General features: G+C 46.0%; 1 protein-coding gene across 1 annotated transcript in view; it reads right to left on the reverse strand.

The window, feature by feature from the left end:
• The window catches only part of FAIM2 (Fas apoptotic inhibitory molecule 2), a 342,143-nt gene that overhangs the window by 154,810 nt on the left and 160,148 nt on the right, over positions 1-27,185 (reverse strand). Inside the window, exons 4-6 of the mRNA XM_069653661.1 lie at positions 26,007-26,071; positions 23,503-23,556; positions 21,410-21,460 (exon numbers count right to left, since the gene is read on the reverse strand). Coding sequence (XP_069509762.1) covers positions 21,410-21,460; positions 23,503-23,556; positions 26,007-26,071 — 170 coding nt within the window. The remainder of the gene's footprint in view (positions 1-21,409; positions 21,461-23,502; positions 23,557-26,006; positions 26,072-27,185) is intronic.

Below are 27,185 nucleotides of genomic sequence, written 5' to 3' on the forward strand. Positions count from 1 at the left end.
CAGTGGATAGCTGCATCTGTCATTTGAGGAATTTCATTTAGAATAGCTGTTTCCTTGGCCTATAGAAGAGTGCCTCTGGCGGTGAGGATGTGGGACGATGCTTCAGTTGAGCACATTGCTAATGAAAAAACACTGCATTAGAATTATGGGCTCATTCAGAGTTTGGCCATAATTATAAAAGCAGGGGTGTGTGCCATATACCACTGGCTCCCCTACTTATCTGCACAATTTAGGGTTGGGCCATATACCGCTGATGGTATTCCAAGCAGACTTTCATCAGAAAAACTGGCTATGTTTACCTCCAACTCAGTGGAGGTAAAATTAGGCGCCTACATTTGTTTAAACCGTTAATATACTCAAGAGAAATGCAGCCACTCCGATGCCACCACTCTCACCACATTACCCAAGCAGTGCATGAAAGGGTCAGAATGCACAATTGTTTGCATTAAAAAATGCACAGTAGGGCTATGAAGTACTACTGCACAATATCCATTTCCACCATCACATGTTGAAGGTGGGAATGGCACAAGACATTATTGAAAAATATTTTTTTATCATTACCACTGGAATAGGTGGTATTTCTGGAATATTTTTCTGGATTCCAAAAAATCAACCTCCACCAGTGCTAAACTCTGAACTGGACAGATCTTCAGAAATACCACATGCAGAGGTGATAACTTAGTCTGGTGGTATTTCGTTTTCAAAATCAGACCAGCTCTAAAGGAGATGTTTAGTCTGATTAATAAGAGAAACACACACTATCAAGAATGAGTCCTTGGAATCAAGGCTGGCCATTTTATCATCCAGACTTAGACATTTGCCTGAGGCAACAAAGGAAATGGGGCAGCAGTATTGCTGAATCAAACTTAAAGGACATGTCATGTGCCTCTGTAATCTTTTAATGAGAAATTTGCTCAAATTTGAAACCCATAATTGATATGACTAGAAGAGAACTATTTGGACATCTCAGGTCGCTCCACATTTTGGCTCTAGAGCAAATTGCACTGCCCATGTGTGAGGTTTAGCCATACTCAACATGTTGCATTATCTTAGGACCTAGGCAGAGAATGGCATCCTCAAGATGATGCTCTTTGCACTTGTGCTGCTTCTTAACCAGAGCTTTGGTAGTGTAGAGGATTGGACAATGGACTTAAAAAAGGGAACAGATATGAGGACTGAGTTGAAGCCTCTTTGCCTCTGCTCTATTTATTTTATATGGTTTGGTTTGGCAGCTCAAATATTTGCAACATACTTAATGCATAGGACGCACAAGCTGAATAATGTATGTGCTTAATATACAATGCAGATTTAAAATCTGAGATGTTGATCCACTCACAATAAGGACTCTTGAAAGGTGCAGATGAGTACCTGTCAGATTGTGGCCTGCCCATCTGGGATGGAAAAGATCGCTGGCTCTTATTACAGAGGTGTCGTGCCTTCCTTACTCTACTCAACCCTGTGTGCAATGACAGAGTTAATCTCCAGACTTCAAAGGAACTTGTGATCCCCTCAACCAACCCCTCTTATTCCTGGCTCTTTAAAGGGCGCTTTTAAATGAGCTTTCTTCAACCATTTGTTTGGTTAAGCATTACAGTACTTTCAGCATTGCCGCACCTGAGCTGTCATGCTATGCTCTCCAGTCTATTGGCACTGCATAAAGAATAAAATGATCGAAGAGAGATGAGCACCAAGCCGAGAGAACATGTTTCTGCTGGGTATACCATCAAAGAAACCCAGCAAGGGCTCTTACTTCTCAAAATCACCCACAAACGAACTGAAGCTGCCAACAGGACATCTCAACTCTCACTTTCCTATTCCCACTTCACCCTACTAACCTCCCCACTTCCTTCTTATTTCATACTCTCCTTTTCAGATCCACCAGAGCGCCTGGGGACTTCTCCAGTGGTAACTAACATTAACATTAAGATAAAGGAAATCCCTCTCTGTCCCTTTTCACATGCTTTCAGTTACAAATTGAGTAAAGTGGTGCACTGCTACATCAGTCAGACTTAACTGTGATTTGGCACAGAAATAATGATATTTTACATCGCACAACCCTAGAGTAGATCATATTTCTGAGAAGTTTCCATGATTAATGAATTAATGAGGTGTGGCTATCTCAGAAGTTAGGTATCATATCACAGCAAATGACACATCGGGAATAGCCAGGGTTTAAACATGTCCAGGTGAACAGTGGATTGACAGGGGCTGTAAGATGCTTGGATCACTTTGTTTCTTTAGGAAAGGGTGATGAAAGTATTTTCTGACTCAGCCTGTGCCAACCCAAGCTTCATTAAATGTGGAGTCCCACAGGGCTTCTGCATTTCACCTACCCTTTACAGCCTGTTTAGCAGGCCATTGTCCCTGATCCTTGATGCCTTTGGCATCACATATACCAACTATGCTGATGACACACAGGTCCTCATCCCCCACACGGGAAACTATGAAGCCGATAAGGCTACCCTCGAGTTTATATATTCCACCATTCAAACTTGGATGTCGGAAAACTGGCTATAACTCAATGGAGATAAAACCGAGCTTCTAATAATTGGATCTCCTGCCACTCTCAGGAAAATGGACAAGCAATACAGCTGCTTTACAATTGACCATTCGTCAATCCCAGTATCACCTGCTGTAAAGACCTTGGGGTTCTACCTGGACTCCGACCTCTCCATGAACAGGAAGGTCAATGCCATTGCATCAACCTCGGCCTATCACTCCAATCTGATCAATGCAGTAAGACCATATCTCACTGAACAAAATTGTCTTACCATTGCAAGAGCCATAATTGGATCTAGATTAGACTTCTGCAATGCCCTCTTTTTAGGGACTTCCGGTAAAAACCTTACCAAACTCCAGACAGTCCAGAATAATGCCCTTAGAGCAGCCACTGGCATTTCCAAAAGGGAACACATATCTGAAACTAGAAAGCAAGTTCACTGGCTCCCCATTAAAGAGAGGATAATCGTCAAAGCCCTTGACCTAACACATAAATGTGTCCACAACCAGGCACCCCCTACCTGGCTCAAAGAGTTGTCAAGCCGGTACCCACCAGACCCACAGGAATGGCCTACGCCAATAGGATCTCTGTTCCTAAAACTAGGAGAGTTCGAGCAGGAGGATCTTGTTTTCCAGTGCTGGAAGCGACACATTGGAACACCCTGCCCCCTCATGTCCGAAAGGTCAAATCCCACTTAGCATTCAGGAAATTAATCAAAACCTTGCTGTTCGCCTAATCACCCTACCCTGTGTATGGTGTTATTCTCAAATCAGACTATTTTTGTACTGCTCAATGGAACTGTATCACGCTCACTGTAACCAAGAGCTAAACTCCTTCACAGAACTAAGATCACTTCATGTAACCAAGGCAATCTTGTATTACGCGCATTGTAACCAAGAGCCACGCATCCCTATGTAACTTATGTAACTAAGACAACTATGTGTAAGTAAGACAATCTCTGCAACAGCGCCTCGATGCCTGTGGGCTGCTAGGGCGCTTTACAAATCCAAATAAATACATAAATAAGATAGGGGAAGACAACGAAGGAACTGTACATTTGTTCAGTGCTGAGGTGAAGTACAGCATAGCGGCTTTTCTGGGATGTCATAGGCTTACCTATGTTCTGTGAACTCACTGGATTGTGGCAGCCGAGGACTTCACTTACACGCTGTTCACAGAATCATCCACCCCATTTGAACATTTCCAAAGAATGGTATTATTGAAGAGAGAATGCCTGTCTACTATGCCACAAACAGGACCACTAGTGAAAGTCTGGGGGCATTTGCAAGCCTTCCTTAGGGCCAATAGACATTTTTGAGGGATAAAGGACACAGCCTTCTTCATATGAGAAGCTTGTCCGTGGGGCGCTGGCGCTGCACGTGAAAACGGTTTACACCCAGGACACTGAAACACACTAGATCATTACCAACAATGACCCAAAACATTCACCAGCTGTGTCCATTATGGAGTGCCAGGGTCTCAACTGAGTCAGAAGACTAAGCTGCTGGATATAATCCAAGTTTTTGAGATGCAGTACATTCTGAAGACATATCCTGCACGAAAATAGCACGTGTGGAAAAAGAGGTCCTAGTGGTCACTGGATACACCGGGCTGCGATGAAGAGGTGAGCCTCCCCAACTCCATCCTTTCCCAGACCCCATTGATCTGTCCACTGTTATGTACCTTTCAGTCTCTTTGCCTAGTACGTCGGTGGGGCAACTAATTAATTCACATCACATGTTTTACTAAATAGATAATATAATACATGAAAAATAATGTGGTGAGTCTTCAGTCAAAGGTAATGTGTCATACAGTGCTCCCAGCGGCCATTACACGTATTCCCCTGTCCCCCACGCCCATCTTTGGCTTTGACCCTCACATCATTCTGCGCACATGCTTCAGCTATACCCTCACGCCTTACCCTCTACCTTCCGACATCCTCATCTTTTTATTCTCACAGATCAAGAGGCACCAACTGGATCTAGTTGAAGCATCCGCCCTTTACCGCATAATTTACATATCACAATTACACATGTGTCAACATGCCCGTTCCCTTATGGAGATGCTTTTGCAGCACCAAGTAGTACTTTAAAGTGCAGACTGTAGTATAGAATTATTCTACCATCTTATCTTATGCAGTCACACGCTTCCAGTTGGAAATGGCATGTTCTCGCCCGCAGCAATATCTCCATAATATATTGTGGACAATGACTTGAAGTCCCTGAATGCAAACAAATCAAGTATAGATATGGGTTACTCCTGAATGGCGGTCTTGATGCAGCTCAGACCACCTAACCTCTCAACTCTCCACTCCCAAAATGTCACCATCAAGGTGGTCAGATGTGTTTGGTTGGTGGTCAAAAGTGGAGAGCAGCGATGGAGTGGTTGAGAATATGCAATATCGATAGCTTTGAGAGCTGCCTTTCATGGGGCGAGGGGAGACATATGCCCAGTGTCGAGCACCCCTTAATCCACTATACATGGCTGCACTCCCCTGCATTCCAGGTAAATCCTTTGCCCGGACCCTCATACGCTGCGTGCCTCCCTCACGGGTCTATTGACATGATATGCTTCTCTTAGATGAAAAAACCAATACAATTCCCTCTAATGGGGGCCCAGTAAGGAGTTCATGCAATCCTTGGGGGTAATGTAGGGGAGGGATGTTGACTGTGAGGAATTGCACGAGACAATACAACTTTATCAAGGGCAGAGGCTGTTACTGTGACGGGGCACGCACGCAAGACCACTGGATGGTCTAGGCCCTCTAGGGTTATAGAGCAGCATCTGAAACCCACTATCTATGTTGCCATCTTGAACAATTTGAGGGAGATTTACAGTGACTGGATCGCTAATGCAAGGATTCTCACAGAGTATGGGAAACTTATTGATCACTTCATCCCTCACTTTAGCTGTGAAGCATCTGAAATTAAACAGAAAGCCCTGAAGAAAAATTATGATATGATGACGAATGCCAAGCTGCGAAAAAAAGAGATAGTGGCCTGGCTTTAGGCGGGTTGTGCTGTGGAATTGGAATTTTCTGTTTGTGCAGATCCAACTAAGGATAATTGCCGAAAAAAAGATGGCCTGTGCGAGGTCAAAGTGGTCCCGTTTAACACAGGCCTTCGAAGAGGGTGATTCCGCTAGTTATTGGAAAATGGTTTCGGGGAAGGAGAAAATAGGGACGCAATTCGCCAGTGTTGTATTCCCACTGATGCTTGGTGGAAACATTTTTCAGGCCTTTATAGGGGTTCTCCCAGGTACTTAGTCTCCCCAACTCATGCAGCTATACTTAATATTGAACAGCCCTTGGGTGTGGGTGATTTCCAACTCAGTGTGGGGGAAGTACTTATCGCCATAGGGTCCCAGAAGAATGGGAAGGCCTCAGGACCATATAGGATCTGCATAGTCTTAGCATTTTCATGTAAAATATTGAATGCAGGTATGCTTAATGTAGTACCTACCACCTGGCAGAATTCTTCAATACTACTGGGGGGCAGGGATTCACCTGTTAATTATAGGCTTATCTCGCTCTTGGACAGTGCAGATAAGATCTTTGCCAGGGCTATATTGTCCCACCTGCAAGCCTGGGTTGATGAGAACTGTGGTGTTAGTAATCTCCAAGCTGGCCTTCAGAAACACAAAAGCACAGTGGACCAATGTTTTAAATCGTTTTTTTTGGTCCAGAAGTACACTGTGCTTGCCACGATGCACCTGTATGTTGCATTTGTGGACCTCAAAACCGCTTTTGATGGGGTCTCACGTGAAACACTCGGACAAAAATTGAGGAAAATAAATGCGGCCTCTCACTTGATTTCCATCATTCAAGTGTTGTACTGTAATAGCAAAGCGGTGATGCGATATGGCCTGGCTGATGAAGTTACTGCTCCTTTCGGCATACGTAAGCACGTAAGACAAGGCGGTGTCCTTGCCCCATTATTATTCTGCATCTACATAGAAGAGATTGGCGTCCGGTCAAAGGTTCGAATCCAAAAGGATCGAATGCCATAGGGTTGAGTCAATAGGACCGAAAACAAAAGGGTCACATTTTATTTTTAAATATATATTTTTTTGGGGGTTTCCGTATAGGAAAAAAATGTGGATTTTACCACCAAAAAGGTGGTTTGGGCCCCCCCCCCCAAAAAATTTGACCCTTGTGTTTTCGGTCCTTTTGATTCGACCCTTTTGTCATTCGATCCTTTTCATTTGAAACTTTGACCTATAACCAAAGAGATTATTGATGCTCTACTGATGGAGTGAATGGACTGCCCTAGAATGGGTCTGGACAAGTACGCAGCATTATTTTACACATATGATGCAGTACTTCTGTCCACTACCCAATGGGGCTGAAAAACAATATGGCTGTTTTTGTTAGAAAATGTGGGAAAGGTTTTTGTTTTCAAGCCTCGGTTTGCCAAACACTGTAAACTCGATATTGCTGTGGCTGGGAAAACCTTGGCACAAGTTCCGCTATAGGATTACCTTGGAATAAGATTCCATTAGAATGGTAATTGGGTTGTGTTAGGAAGAATTCTCTGTTTAGGCTGAATTTCCTAACCTAGTGAGTCCCCCAGCAGCTTTGCTGGATTTTGTGGGGTTTATTTTTTTCTCCTGCCAAGAGTGAGACTCTTTTACCCTCACTCTTGGACATGACTTGAGAGTGTTTTCTGTGACTTGCTATGTGCTTATGGGCTAGGGGGTAATTTTCCCCATAGGCCATCATTGGTTTTTGAATGTGTGTTACACAGCACCCTCAGTGCAGTAGCACAGGGGTGTCCTAGAGACCCCCAAACATAGATTCCACACCCTGGGACTGACTACTGTCTCCCTGGGTCTGTAAAGTTACCATTGACTTTACTAGTCTTAACTTAGGAACTTAACCAGTACAAACCATCTAACTGTGGAAGTACTGGTAGGGGCAATTAGATTGCCCCTGGGTCTGTTGTCGAGGGGGTACTGTCCCGTCCCCCCTCGCCGAGTTCTGGCTGGTGGCAGTGGATACCACGGAAATATTCCACCGGAATATTTCCCAATGGGATTTCCCATTGTTTTTGATGCACCACTTTTTGGTGCAATGTTAAAGATACCGCCGGTTTATTTAATTAATATAAATTCACCGGTTGGGATTTTTTGCCGGAACTCGCCGCCAAAATGGCGTCTAGGTTCACTCCAGTAACCCTGAACCCGAGTCGAGCCTTTGTTCCACTTTTAGCGGGCTTCTGCACAGAAGCCCTCCAAAGTGGTGCCATTCTGTCTGGGTACCACAGGGGTGTGGGAGGGGGTTTAGGCACCCTGGACTGAGTTGCCTTGCCAACTCATGCCGCACTCTAGTGTGATTGGCCCAAGTGGTGAGCCACCCCGCTCACCACTTAGCATGTTTGAGTGACAGCTAGGCTGTATGAATGGAGGTTTGCTGCATAAAAGCAGGGTTTTTGGGACTGGTTCTTCAGAAGTCGCCACAGGACCTAAGAAGCCGAAGAGGGAGAAGCCGAGCCGACCTACCAAGACGACACCACCGGTGAAGCCCTGCAGAATCGTCTCACCACTTTTCCCGACGACAGAGGAGATCTCCCGCCGGAGAGTCTTCTTCCCTTAACTGGTGGGGACAACCAGTTGCTGCCTTCTTTTCGCCGTCCCGAAGCATCTCGTGGCCGCCTTGCCTGTGCCAAGCACCCCGGCAACTGGGATACCACTTTTTACCTCAACCGCGAAAGAGGGGTAAAAATCCTTTGTGACCGGAAAACTCCACGGCTGGCCTCATCCCTGGTAGTGCAACGACCTGCAGCTTTCCTCCACGTCGAGATCACCTCTTCCTCGGGACGACGCCGCGACTTGCACCCACTACCAGGAACGACTACCACCGCTGGAGGAATCTTTCCACTTTTAAAGGTACTGTGTTCCGCCCGGTCTCCCTTGCCACCGATTGTACGGGGTAGAGTTAGCCCTCGGCTCTCGAACCTGGGTAGGTCTGGGACACCCTAACTAAATTTTTCAGAACCGTAGTAAAACCTTTTTCTACTCACCTGCAAAGACTTGTGACATTGTGTGATCTTGGGCACATTTTCGCCTGGCTCCCTCTAACGCGGGCCCCAAACTAAGTCCCCTTGTCCCACCATTGACTGTCTTTACTAACCTTATGTGAAAAGTGTTTTACCTTACAGCTCTCTTTATTTCTGCCTTTTCCCTCCCTTTTGGTAATACTTGTTGGAGTACCATCTAACGTTAAGCGCTCACCTCTGGTTGGAAATAAGTGGTGTTAACTTAGAATTGTCCAACAAACGATTAGGGATGTACATATGAGTAATAGTAACTGTGTTTGACTTTCTTACCTTTTCTAATGTGCTAGTGTAATTTATGAGTGTACCTTCATAAATAAGTTTATACTTTTACACCTAGCTCTGGTCAGTGTTTGCTTGTGCTACTGTGCCTCTGTACCTATTATGTATCCTCTGTATACTGCCTAACTCTTCTTGAGGGAAGTCTGACTGCTCAGCCACAGCTACTACAGTGAATCTGTGCGGTGCAGACTGCTACCAAGTGGGTTTACTGCCAACACCTGTAGTCTTAAATCTTTTGCAGTGGTCCCAGAGGGAACTGCACAGGTTTCTGCCTAACACTGGTGTACAGCGGTGGGATCTGTATTGAGTATACACTTTAGAGTACTTTTGAGATACCTTAGTGCAACTAACCACAAAGCTTAAGCACAAGAAAGAAAAAGTCATTTTTAACCTGTCTACTATGGAAAGTTATAGTCAAGAGTCCCTTGCTACAAAAACTGCTGATTGTCTAAGACTTCTCTGTAAGCATAAGAATCTCATGACTAAAGGAAAGAAAATAGAGCTAATAGAAAGGTTGTTAGAAAACCAAAGTCTGGAGGATGGTCCAGAGGAACCTATCACTCCAGCAAATGTAGAAAGCAGCAATGATCTTGATATGGAACACAGTATTGACGATCTTGGGTCAGAACCAGAAGAGGAGGATGAAACTGTTGTAGATAGTCCCTCTAGGCCTCTGTCTGCTCTACCAGCTGTACCTACTGGACCTTTGCCAGGTCCCACATTTAGCCCTCAATACTTTGAACTAGAGAAAATGAAACTTGAATTAGAGTACAAGAAACTTAATGCTCAAACTCACAAAGAACTAAGGCTAAGGGAAATGGAGCTCAAGTATGAGCTAGAAATGAAGAAATTGTCTGTTGAGAATGCTTCTCTCTCTGGCACCTCTAGAAGTTCCAGTCCTAAAAGACCCCGGATGCCTAAGGAATTGATTGGTATGTATGAGCCTAAGTTGGATGTGTTGGATTGGTTGTCTATGTTTGAGTATAATCATGGGCTCCAGAACATCACAGGTAATGAGTTACTCATCTGGTTGTTCTCTAGGCTTCCCCCTGTTGCAACTGATGTGGTAATGGAGTTGGGGGAGGAGGATAGGAATGAGTATGAATGTGTGAAACTAGCTTTGATAGCTAGGTTTGGGAAGACCCCTTCCCAGTATCTTAAGAGGTTTAGGAGCCTCAAAAAGCATGATGGTACCCCTTGGGCTACCTGGGTGAGTGAAGGGTTGAAAAACTTAGAGGGATGGATTAAGGGTTACAAGGTGAACACTTATGAAGGAATGAGAAATCTTGTAATGATGGAGTCAATTTATGATGCCTGCTCTCCTGAGCTCAGACAGCACTTGGCTGATTCACAGGAATTAGATCCTAGGAAACTAGCTAAGGCTGCTGACTTGTGGGTTGCCAACAGGGCTACTCACAAGGAGTCTGGGGTAACTCAGAAGAAGGATGAGGGGAGACAGCCTAAGAAGGACTCCAAAGAGAATTCTGAAAATTCCTATCCCAAAGAGGGCCCCAAACAACAAAATAACCAGGGCAAGCCCCAAGGTAGGCCCCATCAGGCTAATGTACCTTCTGGCCACAAACCAGAGGGAGGTCAGAACAAGCCACCCTTTCAGAGAGCATTTGGACAATGCTACATCTTCCAGGCTACTGACCATATCAAAGGGGATCCCAAATGCAAGGGTAAACCTGCAGGGGTCAGCACAGTCTCCTTAGCCTTCACTCCTGAGGATGAAGTACAGATGGCTAGTGCCCACTTTGAACTCTTTGCTGAAGAACCCTTGGGTCTTCAAGCAACTGTAAATTTAGAGCCTATGGATCTGGTTAGTAGCCAGAATAGGGAAATCTATAACTCTCTACCAGCAAACTCTAAAACGTATTATCTAGACAGTGTTCTCATCAATGGCCAGGACACCCCTGCCAGGAGAGACACTGGGTCTAGCAGAACAGTAGTGGATGAAAGCTTTTTCAGACCTGAGGATGTGGCTAAGGCACCCAAAGGTCCCACTAGAAATTCTGGAGGCCCTGTCCAAATGGTTCCTATTCTACCAGCCCTCATTCATTGTAATAACATGACAGTGAGGATTCCTGTCAGTGTTCAGACTGAGGTACCTGGGAAAGTCCTGTTGGGGAATGACCTAAGAACTCTAGGAGTCGTGTCACATACCCCCAGGCCTCCCAGTATGGAGAAGCAGAACTTAACCAAATTGGCTAGAGAGGCTACCTTGAAGGACCCTTCTAAGCCTGTGGGACCCTCTACTGAGAACCCCACTACAAGCCCTGGTGTTAGTAAGTTGACCTCTAACCCAGGCACATTTCAGGATAGTATGCTAGGAACATGGGAGCCCCAACCAAGCTCCACCATTGTTCCCCTAGTTTCAGAGTCTCTGACTCCCCCTGCTTCTGAGGAAGAGGTGGATAGACCAACTAGGCCCCTATCTGGACCTGAGAGAACTGGTAATTCTCAGTGCTGGTGGAAAACCAGAAAAGAAAAGTCTAAGGCCAAAAACCTTCAGACTGTTGGACCTTCTATAGAAGACCCCAACAAAAATCCTGATGCTAGGGGGGAATCTCCTAAAGTAGGTAAGGTTAGATCTAAGAGGAAGGAGAAGCATGTATCTTACTTATCTCCATCCCCTCCACCCAAGAGGCCTAAGACCCAACCTGCTCCCCACAGAGAGGTGGTGAGGATCCTTGGAGGGCCCTCTAGATCTAAGGGTATCCTTTATAAGGACCCCTTGAAAAAGCCTAACCCAGGTTCAGGAGTTGTACCAACTTCTGAGGGACTAGTCAACCAGTTCCCCTATAACATTAAAAAGACTGATGTTCCTCAAAGGGTTTGTAGGACTTATAGCTTACAAAGGAAAGCCTTTGGGTTAACCATTGAGCACAGGTCAGGGTGTCACCATCAAAATGCTGATGGACTCTCTAGGATGTATGTCGTCGACTAGAGGTATGAGGGTCATCCAGGAGTGGATTAAATCCTCCTGTCCCTTAGTCTGGGGGGGCGAGTGTTAGGAAGAATTCTCTGTTTAGGCTGAATTTCCTAACCTAGTGAGTCCCCCAGCAGCTTTGCTGGATTTTGTGGGGTTTATTTTTTTCTCCTGCCAAGAGTGAGACTCTTTTACCCTCACTCTTGGACATGACTTGAGAGTGTTTTCTGTGACTTGCTATGTGCTTATGGGCTAGGGGGTAATTTTCCCCATAGGCCATCATTGGTTTTTGAATGTGTGTTACACAGCACTCTCAGTGCAGTAGCACAGGGGTGTCCTAGAGACCCCCAAACATAGACTCCACACCCTGGGACTGACTACTGTCTCCCTGGGTCTGTAAAGTTACCATTGACTTTACTAGTCTTAACTTAGGAACTTAACCAGTACAAACCATCTTACTGTGGAAGTACTGGTAGGGGCAATTAGATTGCCCCTGGGTCTGTTGTCGAGGGGGTACTGTCCCGTCCCCCCTCGCCGAGTTCTGGCTGGTGGCAGTGGATACCACGGAAATATTCCACCGGAATATTTCCCAATGGGATTTCCCATTGTTTTTGATGCACCACTTTTTGGTGCAATGTTAAAGATACAGCCGGTTTATTTAATTAATATAAATTCACCGGTTGGGATTTTTTGCCGGAACTCGCCGCCAAAATGGCGTCTAGGTTCACTCCAGTAACCCTGAACCCGAGTCGAGCCTTTGTTCCACTTTAGGCGGGCTTCTGCACAGAAGCCCTCCAAAGTGGTGCCATTCTGTCTGGGTACCACAGGGGGTGTGCGAGGGGGTTTAGGCACCCTGGACTGAGTTGCCTTGCCAACTCATGTCGCACTCTAGTGTGATTGGCCCAAGTGGTGAGCCACCCCGCTCACCACTTAGCATGTTTGAGTGACAGCTAGGCTGTATGAATGGGGGTTTGCTGCATAAAAGCAGGGTTTTTGGGACTGGTTCTTCAGAAGTCGCCACAGGACCTAAGAAGCCGAAGAGGGAGAAGCCGAGCCGACCTACCAAGACGACACCACCGGTGAAGCCCTGCAGAATCGTCTCACCACTTTTCCCGATGACAGAGGAGATCTCCCGCCGGAGAGTCTTCTTCCCTTAACTGGTGGGGACAACCAGTTGCTGCCTTCTTTTCGCCGTCCCGAAGCATCTCGTGGCCGCCTTGCCTGTGCCAAGCACCCCGGCAACCGGGATACCACTTTTTACCTCAACCGCGAAAGAGGGGTAAAAATCCTTTGTGACCGGAAAACTCCATGGCTGGCCTCATCCCTGGTAGTGCAACGACCTGCAGCTTTCCTCCACGTCGAGATCACCTCTTCCTCGGGACGACGCCGCGACTTGCACCCACTACCAGGAACGACTACCACCGCTGGAGGAATCTTTCCACTTTTAAAGGTACTGTGTTCCGCCCGGCCTCCCTTGCCACCGATTGTACGGGGTAGATTTAGCCCTCGGCTCTCGAACCTGGGTAGGTCTGGGACACCCTAACTAAACTTTTCAGAACCGTAGTAAAACCTTTTTCTACTCACCTGCAAAGACTTGTGACATTGTGTGATCTTGGGCACATTTTCGCCTGGCTCCCTCTAACGCGGGCCCCGAACTAAGTCCCCTTGTCCCACCATTGACTGTCTTTGCTAACCTTATGTGAAAAGTGTTTTACCTTACAGCTCTCTTTATTTCTGCCTTTTCCCTCCCTTTTGGTAATACTTGTTGGAGTACCATCTAACGTTAAGCGCTCACCTCTGGTTGGAAATAAGTGGTGTTAACTTAGAACTGTCCAACAAACGATTAGGGATGTACATATGAGTAATAGTAACTGTGTTTGACTTTCTTACCTTTTCCAATGTGCTAGTGTAATTTATGAGTGTACCTTTAATAAATAAGTTTATACTTTTACACCTAGCTCTGGTCAGTGTTTGCTTGTGCTACTGTGCCTCTGTACCTATTATGTATCCTCTGTATACTGCCTAACTCTTCTTGAGGGAAGTCTGACTGCTCAGCCACAGCTACCACAGTGAATCTGTACGGTGCAGACTGCTACCAAGTGGGTTTACTGCCAACACCTGTAGTCTTAAAACTTTTGCAGTGGTCCCAGAGGGAACTGCACAGGTTTCTGCCTAACAGGCTGCCCAATTAGACAAGGCCTCTACTAAACTAGGGAAATATAGCGGAGCTCACAGACCTTAATAGACATGGAAGCAGTGCTATTTCCCCGGCTATAGAATTATATCACAAACAAGCCAAACCCACATCTCTTTGCGGTGCAGAATTGTGGGGCTATGTAAACATAATGAGCCTGGATAGGGTTGAAAATAAGCATTTGAAACATCTGCTTCAGACTCCGCTAGGCTCTCCTAGTGCATTGCTCCATCTCGAGCTCGACGTGCGTCCAATAGAACCAGGCTCCTTGAACCCAGTATTATACTGGGTTAGGTTATGTAGCACTGAGGGTCTGGGGACATACTGAGATGCTCTGAAACATATTTTGAGTTTAGAAGGGGGTAAAAGTATTCCGTGGGTGGCCCAAGTGAAAACGCTTTTGTTTACACTGAATGAAGTTGGGTTGTCGGGAGAACCACTCAGTGGCGATAAGGCAGCCCTGAATAGGGTTAAGAGAACAGCACTTGGCTTGCTTGGCCAGGGAGAAAATGGAAGAAGCGACCAATACGCTGAAATTTGGTTCAAATGACCTTCTATGCAAATTACGTTTTGGCTTAGAGGATTACCTCGATTATGCAGGCCCACCTTACACAAGAGCCTTATATGTTCGTTTCATTTTTGGGACACTACATATTGCTGCACTCGCAAAGACTTGGGACCCTGTTGGGTCGGGTATGTGTCCCTTCCTGTTTGTTTGTGTTATGCTGTAACCATTGAGAGCTCAGCATTTGCAACCCTTGCTTGGGAGGGCGGGTATCCGCTCAATTGCAGAAGCACTTGGATTTTGCAGAGCAAGTGCAGACCCTCATATTGTGAATTTCCGTAGCCTGTGATGTCCCTCGGGCACGGCTGTGCAGATGGAAAATAGTTAAACGTGAGGTCTATAAAAACAGTATTGAACAAATGGCATATGCTAGGAAAAGCTGTAATGCAGCTTGCGTGTGATCACGGGGCGGCGAGTATACCCTCCCTATGTTTACATCTAACTTGTCGTAAGCACGTTTAGCTCTGATTGCTGTTCCGCACAGTGTTTTAATGTGTTTTCTCTTATGACATTTTTCGCGTTTCCGTTTTGTACATTTGCATTTTTTGTAATTGTTTTTATGAACTTTATGTTTTTTTTCATGCTGAATAAAGTTTTAATGAATGAATGAATGAACAGCTATTTCAGAGTATGACTCTACGAGGGTAAGGAAGATGGCATGGCGTACTGTTACTTTGAAGTAAGACATTGCCGCCTCCAGCTCTCCTACACACAACATTTGCTAGTCAAACCCTTGCGGTGGTCTCAAGGCCACTTTTCAGAAGTGTTACTGTGCTTTGAGGGTGCAATTGCTAAACAGACGGTTCATTAACTACACAGCCTGATTGTGCAAAGTGTTTCATTTGGTGAGCCCGGACTTGCACACAATCTCCACACATACACAGTATTGTACTGTTTTGTGCTGTCATGGTTACCTTTTATGTACCGGAGTGCATTGGATTAAATGTGATCACTATTGTTCTCTTATTCACTGTAAAGTGCACACTGTAGTAGAAATGTACTCTACTGGCTTATGTTACACAGCAGCTACTCACTGACATTCTATGAGTTTCAAAAGCCAGGCCAGGCCCAGCAATACCTCCATAGTACACTGTGTAAGATGTTGCACATCTGTATGAAAATGATCCATCACTCTGTGGCTGAACTCCATTTTGCTCCCAGGCCTTTCCAAACATGCACTGCCATTCTGCAGCATTTCCAAGCATGCCGATGGTGTGTCCCACTCAATGATATATGTACAAATCCGGATATGGGGACACACATAACCTTTCCTCTCATTGTACAGACAAACAATAGTACGCTCCCAAGCAGTCTTTCCTATGATAAGCAACACCGTCTGCAGACATTCTAAGACAATGCATTGTTACTTTACATAGAGGTTGCATCAGGGAGGGCGAGAGCAGGGGGAACTCCAGTGGGGGGGGGGGCCTTAGAGCAATGTGTGCATGGGAGGGAAGGATAACATAGCCACACATCTTTCACTTTAAGTGCAGCGGATAGTACTGGGGAGTAGGGCTCTGGCCAGGCCTGCTCCACACCACTCATCCTTGGTAATTGTGGTGTTCACATCTAATGTCCAAAGATGGCCTTGTTTTGATTTTCCACAGGCCTCATCCCTGTTACTCGTGGTTACAGAGTGAGAGCACAGCAACCATATATTATGTGTTTATGACGTTTCACTTACATGTATTGACCTGGCAAGCACTTTGCAATAAAGAAAATAACACGGCCTCACAACAGTTTCAGTCAAGGGTGGGGTGCTGCATAAGGAGGAATTATGATGGTGCTGTAACAGTAATGCTGGCAAGAGGTGCCAGACTAAGGAGGAGGGGTGATGTCGGTGAGAGCTGGTGCCGGGGGTGGCATGGGTTGAATCGTCTGCATTCGCGCGGGGCGGGGTCACCTGTGAACCTTCTGCAGCCAGAGGAGAGAATTGTGGTCTTCAGACTAAGATGAAGGAGTGTACTGTTGCCGGACACATCGAAGTTCACTTTTTAACCCATTGTTGGTACTGGGTTAAAATGACATGTTTGAACAGGACGTAGACTATCTCACCCGTAGAGTCTTTGTAGATGCTTTAAATGGTGATGGCTGTCACTGAGCAATCAGGCAACGGGGCACTGGTGGTGTCCTTTCTTGGAACCCTGGGGCCGAGGCGAGGGACATATGGCACCATGGGTCTGAATCATGACACAGGGCCATTGGTGGGGGTGTAAGGGAGCATGGACCGGTGTTATCGGCATGCCCATGCCTGGCACAGCGGCGTGTGATGTGTTGGGGGAAGCTGTAATGGGGAAGCTTACTAGCGGGGGACAGTGTTATGGGGTGCTTCCGCTGGTGCCAGAGGAACCAGTACAGGCAACAATGATGTCGGGTTGGCAGAGTGTAAGGGGGAGGTTAAGGTGTACTGTGGGGGCACCATTGGAATGCCAGCCAGGAGTAGGGAGGAAAGGGCACTTTGGGGAGTGCTGCCGTTCATCTTGGAGGGTGCTGCAGTGAAAGACATGAGTATTTCCCCCTCAGCTTATTCTTCGATGATGTGATGTCACCAGAGGGGGCGCAACCAGCTCCACTGTGTTTGATACCCAGATGCTTTACAACCAAATGCCAAAGTTCTACAGGGTCTGTTAAAAGGCCTGCAATGTTGCTTATACCGTACAAATTCCACTTCGGGCTGAACAGTTCATTGCACACCCTCTCCATCGATGAGCAGGGGCAGGGCACACCCTGCCAAGGACTTGTGTGGGTTCTGCAAGTATAGCTGGCACAATATACAGTGACTGAGAATCATAAATGAGTGCACAGTACCGTAAAGAGTATGTATTTGGCAAAGCATTGGGAAGAAGCAGCAAATGAAGATGGCCTTGTTCTCTCTTCAAGGCACTGGAACTTCCTTGGCCTTTGCAGGGATGTTCTGCCCCCAGGTCCTCTGCTTTTCAGATGGCCACTTCATGTCCTAACATTGGCCTATCAACACACTTAATTTGCTTGAGGCCATGTCCACTGTGTTCAGACTTGAACCTGTAGTCATGGTGGCACGGTGGAATTTCTTTCTTCCTACTTTTGTTTTTAAGCACTACAATGTCATGTTGGTTGACGTCACATCATGCACCTTCTTCTCATGTTGAGGTTTTCTTTTGACGGAATGTGTCAGCACCCTGCAGGAAGCATTCCTGGATGGTTGGTAGGCAAACACACATTGTATTGATGCCTCTGCCTTTCAAGTGGTGGAGAGGGCCGAGCACCATTGGATTGAGTTGGGGTGAGCCGAGATTGGACATTGACGTGGGAAAGGGAGGGATATTTTGCATCTACACCTGCTGCTCCTGGGCAGCATTGGAAAACAGGCGGCAGGACATAGAAAGCTATCTGACCAAGCAATGCAAGAGTTAAAAGACAAACAGAAACATACAATCCAACATGACTCATTGCATCCTGAAAATGCTAGACCAGTGCAACATTACACTTCTCATTTCCCATTGTACATTTAAGACTACAAGTTCCAGAATGCAAAGAATACAAACTAAAGTCTTGGGCAATCATCTAAAAAATGTATTTGCTTGACTGTGCCAGCCCAGCATGTCTAGCTGGCATGTGGCATGCAAGGCTCGGCTCTGCTGCGCCCCTGCTGGTGAACACACCCATCAGACATAGAGATGGCCTTGTTAAATTGGTCACTGACCCTTTCTCATCTAGTATGCAGCTGGCATGCGGTGCACCAATATGCAGTAATTTGCTAGTCATTGTTTCTTAAACACACGCTAGCATTTGATTGCCACTGGTGGTGCGGACTTGCCGTTGCCATTGTGTGGCAGCGGGGTACACAGCACAGAGAAGAACATCTTACAGTTGCCAGGCAGCAGTGCCACCACAGGCACAAGGTCAGGAATATTACACCAGCAAAGGCACCTAACTGTGCTCATTTTACCAGAATGGCCCCTGTCTTCTTTTTTCACCATTTTAGTATTCATTGTCCTTTATTGTTCCTTCCCCTGACATCCAGGGTGGGAATTTCCTTTGTGTGATTTTTATTTTTGGCGGGAGACCCCTGGGCTCCCCGTCCATTCTCCAGTCTGTGAGGGCAGGAAGCGAGGGAGGAGTCTAAAACTCCACAGCCCTTTGTCTTCCACCTTGCCTGAATGGGGACACATCTCAGTGGGGGGCTAGCTGTCCTGATTGGACAACCAGACTGCTCCTTCTTGTAAAATGCAGGGAGAGAACGCAGAAGTTGTTTTGTAATTCCTGATAAATACTGCGAACCTGGAAGCTGAAGACAAGTCAACCACTAGAACTGAAACTGAACAGGATGATGAAGGAAAAGCGGCAGAGACAATTTCCAGCGACCGGAGAGCCTGCTGTGTAACCCGAGCCTGCTGCAGCCCTTCGTTTCAATCGACCTGGGGACTCTGAAAACAATGACCCCGACCCAGAGCCTGGTGAGACCCACTAGACTCAAGAAGACCTGCATTGTGAGCCATCCCACGCAGTGCTGCAAACTTGCGTTGCTGCAATTCCCCCTCTACCCTGGGACCTCAAGCCACTGTGCGGTGCACGGTCTTCTGAATTCTGAATCTCGCTTAAACTTCGTGGGCATCCTGGTGGAACTCCAGAGACATGAAGTGAGTCTAACAAATCCCCTCAACAGGCTGCTGGACCTTTGTAATGATGAGAATTCAACTCTGATTTTCTGTCTTCTGTGGTCCTTGAAAAGGCACCAAATCTGCAGATTTGTGGCATTCAGCCACAAGGAAAACCTTACCTAGAGCCTTCTTCATCGATCTCTGCTGCAAAGTCCCTTCTGAGGTCTTGTTTTCAGTCACCACGACAAGGAATCCACTGACCAGGTATTTGGCTGCAGACCCAGAAGTCCTGCTGCAAAATCTTCTTCAATGCTGAGGTACTGTGTTGGCTTGGGTATGTACTTACCTTAAGTGTTTTAGGATTTCTGTGTAGCCGTGGGGTGTTTTCTGTGATTGGGAGGTCTCTCGTCCAGTGCACCCAGTCCCATTGCTAGAATCCTGCTAGGTTGTCTTCTGCGAAGCCCCTGCACCCTCTTCTAACTCTAAAGTAAAGCACTCACCTGTTTGCCCAGACTTCCTAAGGAACTCTGACTTTTGCTACTTAAGCACCTATTCTGACACTGTCTGTTGGTCACTAGTCCCTAGTGACCCCCCTTTCTGCCCACTGAGACACTCATGCTCCAAGAATAAGGGTAATACTTTTTAGGGATTTCTAGAAATGAAAATATGTGTTTAAAAGTTACTTAATTGTAAAGAGTTGGTTGGTAACTGTAACTCTAAGGTATCTTAGATGTGTTAGGCACTATTCTCAAAAGTATGGTTAACATCTTTCTTTCCTTAGAAACTGTTTTGCCATTTTATGTAGATGTGAAGGTATATTAATCTTCTGTGATTAGGTTGTGCCTTTTCCCAAAAGTAATGTGTTGGTTTCACCAGATTATTCCTGCAGGGTAATTGTGAGAGTGTCCTCCAACTGTTGGTATCACCAGATTAGTCCTGTTAGGATAATTGTATGAGTGTTTCCCAACTGGGCATTGCTTTCCCTGACTTGCTGCTAGTCTGTCCAGAATAAGTCTGCGTTAGGTTGGTGCCTAGCTACTATAACTTTGAGTCATTCAGTAAAGTGTAACAGTAGGGTTTACTTTCCCTGTGCTATCTAACCCAGAGTCTGTGGTTCTAACTGTCCCTTATAAATCCTACATCAGTCACTTGTATAGTTGGGAAAGATCTAACCTGGATTCCTTGTGAGATATAAAAAGTATATGGGTTTTAAGCACATTGAGTTAGCTGTGTGCCACACCAAAAATAAGTTACCAGAGTTACTGCTTATCCCAATCTGTGTTCCACTGATCTCAAAAGCACCTGTAATTGAATATTACATAGTTAGGTTTTATTCACCTAGTATAACTGTGTGTTATCACAAAAGTAGTTATAGTTTTTTAATATACCTGGAATAAGTGTTCCACTTTTCACAAAAAGTATATTGTCCAATTGACTGATTATGTGATTTGGAGTGGGAGTCACTGTACAACTGGTAGGGTCTACTGCCCTTGCATTACTGAATGTAATTGTGAAAATAACCTTTGGTTTTTACTTCCCATAAATAGGTGTGACCTATACTGAATGTGTATGAAAAGGTTTTGACTTCCCTAGAAATACTGTTAGGTATTCCAATTAAGGTTTGTACTTTGGTCTGTTTACCTTCAAGTATAGTGTTGTTTTTTATAATTATGATTTCATACAATGTGTTAGTACTTACTTACCCCTAGATTTATCTGGGCCTACCTGTATTTAAATACATCATTTATTTTTACATACATAGTGTTTCAGTGTTTCTTTGGACCATTTGGTATTACAATTTCATTTGTACTGATTCTACAGCCCTCTCTCCCTCCTAGGATAAGCCTGGCTGCTCTGTCTACGCTACCATGAACTCAGGTGGTACAGCCTTATACTAAGAGTGGAGTCTTGTACTGCCTTGGTTGAATGGTTTTACTAAGCCCTTGGTTGGACTTCAGAAAAACTGTCCTAACACGGTCCATGACATTATGTCATCTACTTTTGCATGAGTGCACCAAGCCTGCATTTTGGCAGCATTGATACAGCGCAACAACATGACTGAACCACCCCTGGAACCAGAGGCAGTCTCTTTCTGTGCTTCAGGCACTTAGTGTACACTTCTGGATTTATGGCTTTTAATACTGGACAACCACTGACATTATGTGTGAGCCATGGTAAATATTGCATCACACTCTGTCTCACTCTCGCTGACTCTATACAAAGTTATGCAAATAGCGTGAGGGGTTGACGTTGCAAACATGACACATTATAGCTCAGGTATGTAGCTAGTGAGATTAATTTACCTGGGTCCTGAGCAGCAAGCCAAGATCAGGTAAGTCACAAAGAAAACAGCACTGTTGGAAAGAGAAAGAAAAACAACTTGTGAGCCAGGAGGTTACAGGTACTGTCAGTGTGAGAGAGAGACAATCTATGAGAGAGAAAGCCTCTGTGTATGTTCGTCAGGGAGTGTGAGAATCCAAGTGTGTGAGAGTGTTTTAAGCTTGTGTGAGTGGGTCTTTACATGCGAGTACGTTTGAGAGATGGAGAGTGTATGTGTGTGTCACTGTGCAGGTGTTTGTGTGTCTGCATGAGTCCAACTCTATTTGGGTGTGAAGGTGTATGTCAGAGTGTATGTGTTTTGAGTATTTGCGTGTGTGTGGGGGGAAGGACTTGCGAATGTGCATAGGTGTTTTTGTATGTTATGTGTATGCGTGCCCGAAAAAGAATGGGTGTGTGTGTGTGTGAGAGAGAGAGAGGTGGAGAGAGAAAGAGCTGCAGTAAGGGCTTCTCTGGATATCTGACTTACATAAGACACACATGCTGTGGTGTCAGCATGCTTATGTGGCGGGAAATGACGCATGCCACAGGGTCACTCCCTTCTTAGGTAGAGGAACATGTGTCTTAAGAAGGGGTGTGAGCCACACACACGGGGTGCAGGAGGACTGTCACATCTCTGAAATTAATTCCAAATGTGACTGTGTGTGTAAGAGAGACAGAGAGAGTGAAATGGAGCGAGGAGCATGTGTGACTGGTGTGTGTAAGAGACAGACAAAGAGACAGAGAGAGAGTGAAAGGGAGCGAGGAGCATGTGTGACTGTGTGTGTAAGAGAGAGAGAGAGAGAGAGAGAGAGAGAGAGAGAGAGAGAGGTAGAGAGGAGCATGTGTGCCTGCATGTGTGTGAGAGAAAGAAAGTCTGTGTTTATGAGCGTGAAAGAGAGAAAGTGTGGCTATGTGTGCTAATATGTATGTCTTTGTGACTCCTCGTATGTTTGTGTATATTTGCAAGTGGTGGTGTATATGGGAGAGAGTGCGAGTGTATGTGCATGGGTGTTTGCATATGGATGTGTGCATGAGTGTGTGCATCAGAGCATGAGAGGGTGTTTGCATGAATGAGTTTGAGTATGTTTGTGAGTGTGGAGGTCTCTCGTTTGGCAGTGCCGTTATGGATACCGTGCTGCATTGTGACCTGCTTATGATGACTAATGCTGCAGGCAGGGGGTGTGGCTTAAGGAATGGGTGTGAGCCCCAAGCAGTGTTAGCTGGAGCTCCGGCAGACCCCTGAACCGCCCAAGAAGCTTGATTTGTGGATCACTTCTAAACACGGCCTGTAAAGAAGTACTGAGCACTGACTCTGACACTTCCTGCCGAAGGACAGCAACACATCTAATGCCAGCAACTGTGTCAAAAGGTTTGGATGTCCTCGAAAGTCCTATTAGTTGCCACATCGCAGCATAATCAGATCCTTCCAACTGTGGCCAGATGGGAACCTCCGATGATGTCTAACATAGACACCCAAACGCAGACTGCCTTAAACATGTGAATGACACATGACTCGCTCTGGATCCAACCCTCCCGGCCCTTCAGTGACACCTGCATGATGGAAACATCTGATTGCCCTACAGGCCGTGTTCCCTACACCTCTCATCATCCCAGACATGCAGGTCACACAGGCGGCGGGGGGGGGGGGGGAGCTGTGGCTGTCTTCATGCAACGCTAGTGACAGGCAGTCTCCTTTATCCTTCCCCAAGACTCCCTTTCCATATGGTCACCCTCAGTTGTGTAGTGCCCACCTCCATGCCAAGCACAGCCAGAACATTTGGCTGCTCAGCTCTGAAGCACAAAAGGCGATGGTCTTTGACAGCCGGGCTAGGCTAGGGATGGCAGCCAAAGACACATGTCTGGTCTCTAAGGGTTGGGACCCCACCCGTCAACAGGCACACACACTTACCAGTCCCTTAGGAAGCGACTCAAACTCAGGATAACAACAGGCCACACTACAAACATGCCCAGGGCCATACACCGACCATGACCTCAGAATGAACTTGGGATGGACACATTGATGGTTGGCAGGGAAAAGGAAGGTGGCGGAGGGGAAGCATCAGGGCGAGGTACTTACTAGGAAGCCCAGTACCAGGCAGGGTTGGACTGCACATACTCCTTCACTGGGTCACTGCAAGACAAAGAGAGAGATAACGAGTGAGAGAGGGGAAAAGAGAGGGAGAGAAAGAGAGTGGGGGGCCAGAGAAAGAAAGAAAGAAAGAAAGAAAGAAAGAAGGAAAGAAAGAAAGAAAGAAAGAAAGAAAGAAAGAAAGAAAGAAAGCGAAACAATGGAGGGAAGGAAGGACGGAAGGAAGGAAAGAAGGCAGGAAGGAAGGAAGGAAGGAAGGAAGGACAGAAGAATGAAAGGGAGGAAGAAAGAAAGAAAGAAAGAAAGAAAGAAAGAAAGAAAGAAAGAAAGAAAGAAAGAAAGAAAGAAAGAAAGAAAGAAAGAAAGAAAGAAAGAAAGAAAGAGAGAAACAATGGAGGGAAGGAAGGAAGAAAGAGAGAGAAACAATGGAGGGAAGGACGGAAGGAAGGAAGGAAGGAAGGAAGGAAGGATGGATGAAAGGGAGGGAGGAAGAAAGAAAGAAAGAAAGAAAGAAAGAAAGAAAGAAAGAAAGAAAGAAAGAAAGAAAGAAAGAAAGAAAGAAAGAAAGAAAGAAAGAAAGAAAGGAAAGAAGGAAGGAAGGAAGAAAGAAAAGAAGGAAGAGAGAGAGAAAAGCATAGGGGTCAGTAATGTATTCATTACAGAAAGGCCATCCCACTCGCTTCAAGAGCGCAACTTACACAGATGAAATATGCAATGAAGACCAACTATTCATGTCAAATGCTCTGTATGATCATTACAGCTTGGGCATTGATGTTCCACCTTCAGAAGGAGATAACTAGGGCGGCCTCACTGGGATGCGAGTCTGTGTCTGTGTAAAGGCCACGAGATAGTCAAGCCTGAGGCACCAACATGACAGCCTGAGACTGTACGATAACCATAGGACAATACCAGTATCCAGCACTAAGGCACAAATATCACAGCTAAGGAGGATAACGAGGTCTGAGTCACCAATATCCAAGACTGACACTCTATGATAACCAGAGCTGAGCTCAGAAGCAGTATCCTTTGTCTCACGCACCAGCATCGAAAATATCCCAGCTTAAGAACATAGGAAGACCAGTCTTGAGGCCTACCAGTGCATGATAACCAGAGCTCAGTAGCAGTAGCAGTGACCCCAGCACCAATATCAACAATATTAAGAAGAAAGCATCTTTCTTCTGGCTTCGAACACCATATATCCCCTCCCCTTTCCTACCTCCTTTCCACCTGCTGACCTTCTTGATCCCTCGTCCAAGGCTCAGAGCCTTGGACGAGGGATAGTGACCCCCAAGTACCACAATTCAGCAATATCACCACCTCTGCTGCTCACATGAACCTTCTCAACATTTAGAAAATGATGTGTCCATTTCTTACCACTCTACGAAAACTCCACCAACCTGCTCAGAAAACTCGACTACTGCTCAAGCTCACTCCTTGGCTTTCCTCTCTACTCTTTCCTCCCCGTAGGCAAATTCCTCACCTTCGCTAACAGCACTCTCCACAAGCTACCTTCTGGGACCATGCTGGATGGCTCACCATGCACTGCAGCTCTCTTTTCAAGTTCCTTCTCCTACTCTACAAAGCTATTATTGGTCCTGCTCATCAATACCTGCCTGCTTATAACTCTGTCTGCTCACCATCTTGTTCCCTCCGCTCTTCCTCTGCGTTCAACTTCTCTCTCCCATTACCACCATGTTTCACTTTTGCTTCACCTCTCTCTCCCTGCTCACTTCACATCATTGTAACTCTCTGCCCATCGTAATGAAAGCCAGCCAGCCTGCTGTGGATCTTTTAAACTTCACCTACTGGAAAAAAGAGGAAGCGCCACCCACTCCCTCCCTAACCTTCCCAACTGTCCCCACTACTCTCACCAGACCTCCATAATATTGTAATTGTGTATATTTTTATAGTGCAGAGCTAAAGTTTATAGTATTTGCCCCCTCCACCTCCCCTCCCAGGTAAATCGATTTCCAACTTTGTTCACACGCTCAAAAAGTGGCTCACAACTTGCTATCATGTTTGTGGTTTTGTAGACACCCTTCCTGGGAATGCCTCTGGGAATGCCTCTGGCATCTGTAAATGTGTCCTTTCTGACATCCAGGTTATTCAAATAAATAAAAATGTACATGTCACAGACTAAGAACATGGAATAAATGGTCCTGAGGCATCAGTAGCCCAACCTAAGAATGTGCAATGCACAGGTCCGAGTCCCACTATCCCACCCCACCTGAGCCATCCATTAAATGAGCGTGAAGACTGACCGACCCTCCCGCTAACTAATGCAGGAGAGACAACCAGAGAAAAAATGCACATTTTAGTGGCCAAATATCACATGTCATCCCTCCTGCTGACAGTAGACCCAGTGAGGTGGCACGCTGGCAGGAACAGTACTGCGTGTGAGTGAATGTCACACGAATGATTAGCAAGACCTGGCACTGTCCCTCAGTCTTGCTCCCGCATATATTGAGATGGAGGCAAAGCTAAGCACCTACCAGAAGGTGAAAAGCGCTACGATGGCGACCGTGACAAAGAGCTGGATCATCAGGATGGTGTAGACCTGAAAGCAGAAAGCAGACACCGTGAGCACAAGGGCGGCGCCAAGCTGGACGCCTTGCTGTGGGACGCCCCAGGAGTGTTGCTAGGCCTGGAAAAGATCCGGGCCTACGCTAATGCCGGGACTGTAGGGACTCGCTAGCCTTTTGGCTGTGGCCCATGGACTTCTATCCGGGGCTAGAACCAAAAGACCTGTTGCTAATGACCTCCCAGCCCACCCCCCACACCCCTGTCGCGACGCCCCATCCTGAATGATGCCACTTCTAGACAGGGCTGCAGCACCCACCTTTGTTTAACTTTTAGGGAGCCAGCAAGCAGCCTTACTCCTAAGGTGCAATGAGGTCAGTACATATGAGGTCCCTTGCCAAAGGGAGGATTGTGGTTTCATTCTAGCGACCCCTAGAGGTGGAGTATCATGTCCCGTTTAGTGTCCTCTATGAGGCTGGCAGGGTGTAGGCAAAGCACTGCATGATGAAGGCACGTGTGCATGTTTGTGTACCAGGCAGTAACCATTACAACAGAATCCCCTAAAGTGTGATTGCTCTTTGGAACTGCTTTTCATAATTTAATTTCACAGTAAAATTATGTTGCTGAGCGATGAAGACATTCCTGTGAAATTAAAAACGCCGGTACAATTTAATTTGTTGAAAGATGCTTTAACGTCCGTATCCTGTAAATTAAAAAGCTCGTTTCCCTTAAAAGTTTATAACTGAGTCACCTTGTTACTCACAAACTATGACAGTTTTGGAAAATATCTGTAATTGAGCAGAAACGGTCATTTGGTGCCTGAGCACTAATTAAAGCTAAAAGAGATTAAATTAAGCCAGGTGCTAGCTGATGACAGCTGATTATTACAGTGCACGTGCAGAGCCGTTCATCGGTAATTGTTTGATCCAGTCATCCTTACCAGGATAAACTGAATCTGAAGACGTTTACCAAGATGATTTCCCTGGCACCACAACCTTCTGAAAACGTCCCCCTCTCTACCTTTGTGAGTGAGATTACGTCCCCCTATCTTCCTTTGTGAGTGAGATTAGTGTCACCCTCTATTCCTTTGTGAGTGAGATTAGTGTCACCCTCGTGCAGAGTTTATGCAAAGCGCGCACTGCACGGTATTA

Source organism: Ambystoma mexicanum, chromosome 3q (genome assembly GCF_040938575.1).
Source record: "Ambystoma mexicanum isolate Mex_15411 chromosome 3q, UKY_AmexF1_1, whole genome shotgun sequence".
Taxonomy (NCBI): domain Eukaryota; kingdom Metazoa; phylum Chordata; class Amphibia; order Caudata; family Ambystomatidae; genus Ambystoma; species Ambystoma mexicanum.